Source organism: Hibiscus syriacus, unplaced genomic scaffold (genome assembly GCF_006381635.1).
Source record: "Hibiscus syriacus cultivar Baekdansim isolate YM2019G1 unplaced genomic scaffold, ASM638163v2 tig00110885_pilon, whole genome shotgun sequence".
In the NCBI taxonomy this organism is placed as follows: Eukaryota; Viridiplantae; Streptophyta; class Magnoliopsida; order Malvales; family Malvaceae; genus Hibiscus; species Hibiscus syriacus.
Window position 1 is genome coordinate 199,339 of NW_024062897.1, and position 11,603 is coordinate 210,941.

An 11,603-nucleotide genomic window follows, 5' to 3' on the forward strand; every position below is an offset into this window, starting at 1 on the left:
CCCAGACCAGGGACGGCCGTGAAAAGTGTGCACCAGTGTGAGATTTGTGGCAAGATGTTCGGATATGGTCAGGCACTCGGCGGCCACAAAACGTCTCATCGGATGAAGGTGCCATTGGTGAAGTAGCGGTTGCATAGCAGTGGCGCGATCACTATTTTACAATAACTGCGCCGTCCGCCACCGCTGAAGACGTCAACAGAACTGTAAACAAATTTTACAACAATAGCAGCTGCTTCTTAAAATTTGTCTATTGATGTATGCGAGACTGTTTTTCTTGTTTACTTCCAAATGTTGATTTACAATTTCTTCAACAAGTTTTCCATTTAGGGTTGATCAAAGTATCCTATTCCTTAGAGTTCCATTTGTTGTGTAAAAGGAATTTACTGTAATCACAGATAAAAAATGATATACTGCAATAGAAAAAAAGGAATATTAAATACTAACCAACCAAAAAAATAAAATAACATTGCAACGCATAATTCGGGACATGATGAATTGTATTGAATCTCCCAACTATTAGTAAGAAGGTTACAATGTTAATACAAAAGAGAAGGAGAAAAAGGTAACTAAACAATATTCATCTCCAAGTGTTGTCATATCTTTTGTTAGCTTGTAATGTACAAATTCTGCATTGCCCTTGATCTCAAGAATTCCTTATCATCATCTCTTCTCCGTCTGCTGCTAATCAAGGAAATATTCACAATGCCTTCCTTCTCAGTTTTGATCCAGTTCCTTCGATCACCTCCAAAAATCAGATGAATACGTCGTTACGCCTCTTCTTCGGGTTCGATTCGGGGTTTCCTTTCCTCATCATTGCAACAAACTCATCGTAGTCGATCCTTCCATCCTGTAAATTGATTTTTTTTCAAACAAATGGAAATGAATTTGGTTTGAAAACGAAACGTGTATATGTTTATGTGTGCGTGTATATATATATAATTTGCTTACGTTGTCAGTATCTACATCAGTAAGGATCTCCTTTAGGTCTCTGCCATCATGCATGCCATATTCACGTAGAGCTTGCTCTAGTTCTTCAGTCGTGATGAATCTGAAAAAGGTAACCATATATGTACATAAAGTACTTGAGCAAATGAGAATTGCAGAAGATGAAATTAGCTGCAATATTATCACTATTGTTACCCGCTGTTGTCTTTGTCAAAGTGTTGGAAGGCATGGTAGAGATGTTCTTCTCGATCCATTCGGTTCATATGCATTGTGGCCGTGATGAACTCGTCATAGTCTATGGTTCCGTTTCCATCTGCATCGGCCTATTTTTCGAAGAAAATAACAAATGTTTATCTTATTGACACTGAAAAATGATGGGAATTGGTCCTTGGAAATGACTTACAGCTTCCATTAGTTGTTTAACTTCGTATTCAGAGAGTTTTGTTCCTTGCTTAGCTAGACCTTGCCTCAATTCTTCAAGTGTAATTGTCCCACTATTGTCAGTGTCCATGCCTTTAAACATCTCCTTCAATCCCATGATTTCTTCCTCCGATAAACAACCCGCAATGACCTAACAATTTCGTCGAAAACCGAGTCAGAGACTAATTCCTTCAAGTAGTATAACATTTAGACCTTTCATTAAATTGTTAATACCCTTAAAGCAACTTTCTTGAACTGGTTCATTGCTTTGAACTGTTTGAGCCTGTTCAGCACCGCGTTGTCGAGAGGTGTATTGGGTGCTTCACCGTCCACCTTGATCCATGGATTTTCTGTTGATGGACATACAATATAATCAGAATCATGCATATAACACGGCCTCCATAGCTGAATTTTAAGAAACAGAACATTGAGCTTAGACATATATATATATATACTTACTTAGAACCTGAACTGCTGTTAACCTCTGCTTGGGATCCAAAGTTAACATCTTCTTAATAAGGTCTTTTGCTGGAGCTGAGATTTTAGGCCATGGAGCACTCGTGAAATCGACTTGGCCACGTAAAATTGCAGTGAATATCCCGTTTTCGGATTCTATCAGGGAAAATATGATCTTAGTTTGGGTTCCGGTGTGGTGACTTGAGAAATAAGTTATTAATGAAGTACATGTTCTTAATAATAAATCTTAGTAAAGAAGATTTCTTGGTGATCAAGGTAGAAGAGAGACGGAAGCTTGGAGGGTTGATTTAATGTCGATTTTGTGTCCGACCAAAAATTCCCGACACTGTTGAAAAGGTTGAGGAATGACAATGGAAGAAGTTACCTGCCCAAAAAGGAGGAACACCAGAGAGAAGAATGTACAACATAACTCCAATGCTCCATATATCAGCTTCTGGTCCATATCTCCTCTTTAGGACTTCAGGTGCAATATAATATGCACTGCCAACAATATCTTTAAATTCTTCACCTGTTCCAAAAACAGAATTAATCATTAAATGTACAAGGAAGAATCGAATTAAATACGAACAAGTCCTAGTAAACCGAGGAAATTATCTCAACCTGGCTTGTAAAAGACTGATAGACCGAAATCCGTAGCCTTCAAGGGGGAATTTTCGTCTTTGTTCAACAACAAGAAATTCTCAGGCTTGAGATCCCTATGAATGACGCCCATGGAATGACATGTATGCACGATTTGAACTATTGTTCTCAGCAAAGAAGCAGCTGCACGCTCGGTGTAATGGCCTTTAGCGATGATCCGATCAAACAATTCGCCACCGGCGCATAACTCCATCACAAGATGAACCGAATGTTTATCCTCGTAAGCACCCTTGAGCTCCACGATGTTGGCCTGGCCCGTCAAATGGTGCATGATCTGCACCTCCCTTCGAACATCCTCCATGTCCTCCTTGTTAGCAAGTTTCCTCTTGGCAATGGTCTTGCAAGCGAACTGTTCGCCGGTTTGCTTGTGAGTGCACAAATGTGTGACCCCAAACTGTCCCCTACCCAATTCTTTCCCAATGTTGTAGGTGGCCTTGATGTCTTCCATAGGTCGGCCTAACACGGGTCCGGTTCCAGAACACTTGGAATGCTTGGAGGAGTCCCCTCCACCCACGGAGAAGGCCGAATGCCTCGAATTCTCAGCTCGAGAACTGCTGCCGGGATTGTTGTTTCCATTATCCACCGCTGAGTGTCCCTTTCCGTTGCCGTCATCGGCGGGACTGCTACGAGAGCAACAATTCCCCATTGTTGTAAGGGGGAGATGGGGTCAAGTGAGGGTGGCCTTAACCAGAAAGGAGAAAATTAAAAGTCTTGGCTACGAAGAAATTGAGACAACGTATAATGATGGAAGAATTGGGATTTGGTGAAGGAATTGATGGTGAGGGATTTTAGGATTAAAACTGTCAAAGTTGTGTGGAAACCAGTCATTGAGGTGTGTTTTTTTAAGACAACAGTTGGGAGCATTTGTCGTGCCTCCTCTATATTCTGGTAATACCGTTTTTTTTCCTACGGCTGAAAATCTAAGGGAAAAAATATTGCTCTGGTATTAAGTGTTCCACTCTGTTCTTTGCTAATAACACTATAAAATTATTATTAAAAAAAAGTTTGGATTTTTAAAATAAAAAGGTTAAATTACAGTGGATACCATTAAACTTTAGGCAGTGTATCGTTTATATAATTGAGCTTTTAATTTATTCAATTATAACATTGAATTTTAGTTTTGACTTCATTTATATCATTTGACCTTTAAAATCAATACAGTATAATGATATGGACAAAATAATATTGTTTTGGTACGGCTATTGATGCCTAAAACAATGTTGTTTTAGGCATTGAATATTAGGGGTGGATCAATTTTATCAATAAACTTTTAAATAGTTTATTTTTTGATACTGTCCTTTTTCACTTGTTGCCAAATGCTAATTACCAATCAGTCACTAATTGACTTCAATGATAAGATCAATATCAAAATATTTACATTTAACTCTTCTTTTTTTTTTAGGATTGATTTTTTCACGAAATTTACTTGATATTAATGAAAGAATACTCTAGGTATTTAGATAAAAAAAGATTGAATACCTATTTTTTAAAAAATAATTTAGTTACTTATTTTGAATAAAAAGATAAATTTAAATACTTACTTTGAAAAATATTTTAAATAATTGAAAAATAATATTATTCGAGATAAAATTCAACCCGATTCGACCCAAAATAATAATAAAAGTATTATTTTTTATTCAATAAAAATAATGTTTTAATTAAAAAATAATATATAATAATATATTATTATAATTATTTCTAAATATATACGATAAAATTATATATTTTTCGGGTCAAAATTCGTCGAGTTCGGTCTCATGCCTATCTCTCCATCCAAAGCAGGATTTTCAAAATTAAATAATTATTTCACTCTTGTCCCACTGTTCCCTTTCTCTTTTCCTCTCTCAGGTTCGCTCTTTCCCTCCTCTTTTTTTATATATTGATTTTTTCTTGCTTTTGATTGTTCTTGGATGAATTGTTTTAATTGCATTTATATATTGTCGTAACCGTCTTTCGGTTGGGCCCCGGAATTGGGCTTCGACTTGAAAAATGTGGATTGGAGTCGCCACCGATCATTTATTTAAAAATAAATGGGTTGATCGGATACCCTATTTCTTACCTGATCTGCGTCTTACCAGAAATATGTCGGGTTCGGGAGTCGGTTACGGTCAAGGAAGGATTAGCACCCTTGAACCGCCCTTTCGGTACTACGTAATTTCCAGTTGTCTTAATTAAGAAAAATAACAAGTTAAATTAAAAGGTAAAGTTTCGATCCTAATTACTTACCCTTGATTGATTTGAAAAAAAAATCGAGAAATGTGTTAGATAAACAAGGTAAAGAAAACAAATAAGATACAAGGAAAAAATAAAATAAATAAAATAAGTAAGTAAGATAAGAAAAAATAGTAAAGTAATAATTATATATAGTAATATTTGAAAAAAGGAAAAAATATAAATATATATATATCAAAGTATTAATAAAATAAATAAGCTATATATGTATACCAAATACTTAAAAATAGAAAAGCTACCCTCCCAATTCACCGAAAATGGGGGGCTCTAGTAAGAAATAAAACAAAAAATGGGCCCTCTAGGTTGGTAGTATATAATATAATGTTTAATAATGATAATGATAAAGACATAAGGTTTTTTTAAAAAAATAATAATATAATAATAATGAATAAAAAAACGAAAAATAATAAAAAATAATATAAATATATAAAGTTATAAGATATATTACATAAATAAAGAAATAATCAAATAAAAATAATTAAGAATATATATATTTAATAAAATGTATATAAATAAACTATTAAAAGTATAAAAAATATATACGACTAGATAAAGATAATTTAATATATATATAGTAATATTAGACTTATAAGTAAAATATTAAAGAAATATATATATAATAATAATAATAACATATAGTAAAAAATCAAATGAAAATAATTTAATATATATATATACATATTATAATAATAACTTGAATAATAAAAATAAATGAATAAAATATCCATATAATAAATAAATGGACTAATATAGATTTTTAAAAAGCTCTTTCCCTCCTTTAACCGAAAATCAAACCAGTTTTTAAAAATAAGCCTCGGGGTAGATCTAGGTTCGAAACTTCGAAACCCCACCCATTTTGGTCATCGGCGCAACCCACGTTTTGGGTTATTCGAACCAAATCTCAAAAAAATAACGTGCACATGCAAAAGAAAGAAAAAAGAAAATGCTACCTTTTATTTCCTTTTCGAATCCTTTACAATAGCTTTGCCTTTGTATCTTCCCGTGCTTTCCTCTATGTTTTGTGTATAAATCGTGTGTTACAATGGTGAGTTACAATGGCTATTTATAGTGCTTGTGGATCCTATCTTTAGGAATTTAAATAATAGTAGAACTCTATCCTATTTTTAGGAGTTTGAATCCTAAAATTCTATCCTATTTTTAGGAGTTTCAATCCTAGTAGGACGAAAAATGTGTGTTGACAGCTGCCCCTCTTTGCCCATAGTCGTGTAACGGGGATAGGGCAAAGATTAAAAGACACACTTTTCGTTCAGTGGAGTTGAAAATTAACTCTGATGTTTCAATAACTCTCTGTCGAATTGAGTTACGGATGACTCCTCCATCGTGAAGTCGAGTTCATCTTGAAATGATATAAAATTAAAGCCGTAGTTCGGAATTTGAATCTGCACGTGGCTTCCCGTTACCCTTCGATCTTCTTCTCGGTTTAAAGACCTTGGATCGGAATCAAACTCAGAAATCTTCATTGACAGATAGCTTTTTCTTGACTTAAGCTATGCTGTTTGAAAATGGTTGCTTGTCACTAAGGCACGGCTAACCCAGGTCCTCTTCTCGCCTTGAAAACCTCGACTGCAACCGGAAAGTAGTGTGATTGATGTGTCATCGAGCTGAATGGAGTCGAACTCGACAATTTTGATGGCAGATAATCTTTCTTTGAGTTGGATATCCTTCGTCGTGAAGTTGAAATCCAAGTAAGTAGCATTGTTCCAAGTCCAATATCCTCCGTCGTGAAGTTGAAATTGGCTCTGGAACCGGGAAATTGTTTATTGACAACCAGCCGTCCCTTCGTTGTGAAGTTGAACTTGTGTTGTCTCGAGTCCAATATCCTTCGTTGTGAAGTTGAAATTGAATCTGAATGAAATTTTGTTGACAAGCAGCGGTCCCTTCGTCGTGAAGTTGAACTTGCGTTGTCTGGAGTCCAATATCTTTCGTTGTGAAGTTGAAATTGGCTCTGGGATTGGGAAGTTGTTGTTGACAAACAGCGGTCCCTTCGTCGTGAAGTTGAACTTGCATTGTCTGGAGTCCAATATCCTTCGCTGTGAAGTTGAAATTGGCTCTGAATGAAATTTTGTTGACAAGCAGCGGTCCCTTCGTCGTGAAGTTGAACTTGCGTTGTCTGGAGTCCAATATCCTTCGTTGTGAAGTTGAAATTGGCTCTGAATGAAATTTTGTTGACAAGCAGCGGTCCCTTCGTCATGAAGTTGAACTTGCGTTGTCTGGAGTCCAATATCCTTCGTTGTGAAGTTGAAATTGGCTCTGAGATTGGAAAGTTGTTGTTGACAAGCAGCGGTCCCTTCGTCGTGAAGTTGAACTTGCATTGTCTGGAGTCCAATATCCTTCGCTGTGAAGTTGAAATTGGCTCTGAATGAAATTTTGTTGACAAGCAGCGGTCCCTTCGTCGTGAAGTTGAACTTGCGTTGTCTGGAGTCCAATATCCTTCGTTGTGAAGTTGAAATTGGCTCTGAGATTGGAAAGTTGTTGTTGACAAGCAGCGGTCCCTTCGTCGTGAAGTTGAACTTGCATTGTCTGGAGTCCAATATCCTTCGTTGTGAAGTTGAAATTGGCTCTGAGATTGGGAAGTTATTGTTGACAACCAGCGGTCCCTTCGTCGTGAAGTTGAACTTGCGTTGTCTGGAGTCCAATATCCTTCGCTGTGAAGTTGAAATTGGCTCTAAAATTGGGAAAATTGTTTATTGACAACCAGCGGTCCCTTCGTCGTGAAGTTAAACTTGACTCTAAAGCTGTAAAAATTATGTACGTGGAAAGAAAATGATAGATATGATGCTCTAAAATGTATGCATAAGATGCATGTAACATGAATTGGTTATATTTTATCTCCTGAAAAAGGTCTGATAATTTGCATTAGGATGTTGAATCCCCAAAGATGCCCCAATATCAAAAAATGCCCCAATATTTGATGTTGAATCTTCAAAGATGCCCAAAATGTTCCTCATTTCTTGCTTCATCATTGATTTTGAGCACGAGCTTTATGTCTAAGAGTCACATGTCATTTACCAAGATCCACTCTAAAGAGAATGTCTTGTTTGAAAAAAATGTTTTTCTTTCTATTTTATTTTCAAAGTTATGAAAATATCAATTAAAAGAGTTTTGAAAGATGTTTGATCCAAAGTTTTAAAAATATTGCCCCTATCACGGTTTTACAATTGAGACGAATCATAAAACTAGAGTTCATCGGATATCAAAGAATTAATTACAATGTTAATCCTTCAATAAATTATAGCTATTTGACAACTGCCAAGATCCAAGCTATCTTTGGGAGATAGTCAAGTAAGGAAAGGATAAAAAGTCTCAGGTTATTGTGTTTGGTCAAAGGTTTGGCATTTGATGCTCAAAGGTTTGACATTTGATGCTCAAAGGTTTGACATTGGATGCTCAAAAGATTGATGGGGTAGCTTGCATGCTCCTCTGCTGGAAGTGTTCCCTGACTCCCAATCTTTGTTGTCACACTCGGATTGTGCGATGCCTTATCAAGGAATTTACGTGATCGCCTCAGTTGCACAATTTTTATATTCGAGCCGCCTTTTCAGGTTTTCAACTCGAACCCTCCTTTGGTTTCAAGACGTTATTCAGGATTTACGTCTTGAACCCCCCTTTGTTATTTTTTCTACCATGCATTAATTACATTGTTTTTTTTTTGCAAACAAAGATTAATCCTGATGGGCGGGATGAAATCTGAAGATAGTCTCTTCTGTTTAGAAATCCATGTATGATTAGAAGGGACTTTTAAGGCACGTAATGTAGGCCAAGGCTCATGGTTATAAAAGAAAAGGATAAATAAGCCCAAACAAGTGTTTCAGGGTGTTGAACCAAGGATCAATTCATTCTGATGCCTTCAATTCTGTCTTGTTCAATTTGGATCTGCTCATATGTGTTTCTCTGGATTTTCTCTGGATGTTCCATGATCTTCGAGTGAAGTGATTCAGAGATTCGGGAATGATTGTGCTTGATCAATCTCATAGTTTGAAGCTTGATGTGCCATTTGTCTTTAGGGAATCTTTGCATGTGCTTTTTGTCCCTTTTTCTTTTTGATTTTTGCTTTTTTGCTTCTTTTCTTTTTTGTTCTTGATTGGATCTTCGCACTTGCCATTTGGTCCACCTTTTGGTGTCTCCTTTTGATTGATGTCTTCACTCATGTGAGCAGATTTCTTCTACCTTGCCCCCCAATGTAGAGGGTGATCCTTGGTTAGGGTTGAATCAGAAGAAAAATACTACAGGCTCAAAAGGGGACACAAGGGATATATATTTTCTCATGTTGTAAAGGGATAAAGAAAGAAAGCCGTTCATCATTTCATACATGGAAGTCCTCACAGAAGAGGTATCCCCAGAGGGATAGATTTTCAGGATTAATTTTCTTCACATGAAAATAGTGTAGTTAATGCGTGATAGAATTATTTCGAATGGATTATTTTTTTGCTCCTTGCTCCCAACATATCTCAATGTTCAGGCTCCCGGCGAGATGCCCCAAATTGTGTCTTAGAAGAATGCTCATGTTCAAATGAACAACTCAATGCCTTGGGTATTAAAATGTCAATTTTGAGTCTAAAAAGACAATGGTGTGACTTTATTTGACTAAAAGAAATGTATGGGTGTATCAAAAAGATAAAGACAATGTTCAAGAATTTCAAAGGGAAGTTATGTCAAAATTTGGTCTTTTTGGTAATGATCAAGGTATTTCATTTTGGGGTTTGAGACATGATAAGAAAGGTCTAATCTTGTCATATGTCAAAAATCTATAATTCTTGAAGAGTTAAAAGAATCCTTAATTCATTTAATATTCGAAGAACTAAAGATTAAAATTTGTTCAATTGCTCCACCTTAGAAAGTAGCATAAATTCAATCGTTTAAAAGATTAAGCAAACATGAAATATCAGTGACGTGTTCAAACAAAACAATCCTCTAAGTGCAAATGGTATATGCCATGCCCCCTTCTTCGGCTGTCAATGCCCCTGAATCCATCAGGTTTTGGATCTTGCGCTTCAGCGCCTTATAGTTCTCAGAGGAATGTTTGGAGCTTCTTATGTGGTAACAGTTAACAGCTTCAACATTGTAGTCCTTAGGATATGAGGATTCTTTTCTTAGATCATCCTAGCCGGCTTTGTCTTATCATCAGCTGATTAGGCTCTTTAATGTTACAATCTTGCTTCCATGTGGTTAAATTCGCTTCATCGAGTCCTTCACGACTTAATTTCATGTTTGTGAAAATGCTTAAAATGTAGATGAAAATACAAAAAGGCAAAAATGCAAAATGCAAGAATGCACGAAATGTTCGAGGCATTGATCTAGAAAAGTGTCCATTATTATAAATAATCCTTATTCAGACAAAAATGTTTTATCTTGTAAGAGATATAAAAACAATAAAAGGTATGTTCGGACTAAATCTTCTAGACATCCATCCGAGATACTTTCTTCCATGACTCGACTGCTTCTTTGATCATCTTCTTATAACTGTCACCGTGATACATAAACTCTGATATAGATAATCCATATGTTGTTGGGACAAACTGATGTGCCCCATACTGTCTAAGTGCCAACAACAGAGCATACCCAACTGCACCTCAAAGTCCAAATAGGGTCATAGTGTCAGAATTCCCACACTTGAAAAGAACATCACTGAGGAACAACCAGGGGGCTCTCCAGGTAATATCCCGATCCTGAAGATGAGTGAAGACTTTCATCCATTTCTCTTTTGAAGCGCCTTCATGTCATGTCATGTCATGGTGATGAACTCTCTCAAAGGTGAATACGTAGTGATAAATCTACAGTAGGCAACCCCATTAGTCTTTCAGAAGTGGATGTGAATCCAGACTTGAAGGAACTGAACACATCCAATGAATCTACCTCCACCAGCTCTTCGGTAATGGTTGAGAGACCAAAAGGTCTCGGCTGAGATGGTCGGTGCTGGGTTGACTCGTTTCGGAAGTTGCTCAAACAGTTCCACCACGGCTGCGTCAATGCATCCCAAAACCTTTGGAAAGATGATCAAGCCATCCAGACCTAGTGCAAAAAGGTCTATAGTCTTCCATTCATCACGGTGGTCATTCATTAGTTCCCTTATGTGGATCCACTCAATTCCTTGCCCGTTACCTTTGTTTCGGAGTCGGTCAGTCACCCATTTTTCATCAACTCCTGCAATCTTAGCCAGTCCGTTCTTGAAAGGCTGACTCTTGATGTGTTTGATGTAGGCTCGCTCCAGTTTAATGCTTTCACAGTGCAATAGTGTAGTATACTCCTCGATGGTAGGTACCATGTCCTCCTAGTTAAAAGTGAAGCAACTGTATCCCAGGTTCAAAAATTGAACCAAGACTCTGATTAAGGGCTCATCGGTCTTAACATGAAGCAAAAATGCAATGTCACCATACCGCTGACTGAACTTCTATTTCCGATCATTCTTCCAACTATCTCAGATGTCTCGAAGTTCTTGCACATTATTCTGTTTTAGGTTGATAGAGGCGTAGCTAACCAGCACTGACACATAGCTTCCTTGAAGACTGTCTCCCTTTTCCTTCTGAGTCTTCTCGGACCATAGTCGTACCTCGGGGTTTTTAATCTCTTGTATTACAACACCTTTGTCCATGGATTCAGATTATTCGAGTTTTAACAAACACGTTTTAGTGGATCAATGACCTCTTTTATGATGCAAGTGATTAAAATAAAATAAAAGAAAGATGAAAAGAGTTAGTGAGGTGAAAAAAAAATAAAAAACGATCATAAAAATGAAAGTCCTACCCCACATGATATCTACCCCACATGCTTATTATTCCTACCCGGACATGATCTCTATCCCGCATGCTACTTTCAAACAAATCCTAACCGCATATTTGTCTAGTTCGCATGCTTTGAACAGAAACTAAAGC

The 11,603-nt window shown here is 36.6% G+C and overlaps 1 protein-coding gene across 1 annotated transcript; it reads right to left on the reverse strand.

Moving 5' to 3' along the window:
* Window positions 1-605: 605 nt before the first annotated feature.
* Window positions 606-3,127, reverse strand: LOC120144247 (calcium-dependent protein kinase 34-like). Its single transcript, XM_039158355.1, has 8 exons — window positions 2,443-3,127; window positions 2,207-2,350; window positions 1,825-1,977; window positions 1,600-1,715; window positions 1,349-1,516; window positions 1,141-1,268; window positions 949-1,048; window positions 606-847 (listed from the first exon to the last, which is right to left on the reverse strand). The coding sequence occupies exons 1-8, from the start codon at window positions 3,125-3,127 to the stop codon at window positions 752-754; spliced, it is 1,590 nt and encodes a 529-aa protein (XP_039014286.1). The 3' UTR covers window positions 606-751.
* Between the last annotated feature and the right edge of the window lie 8,476 nt (window positions 3,128-11,603).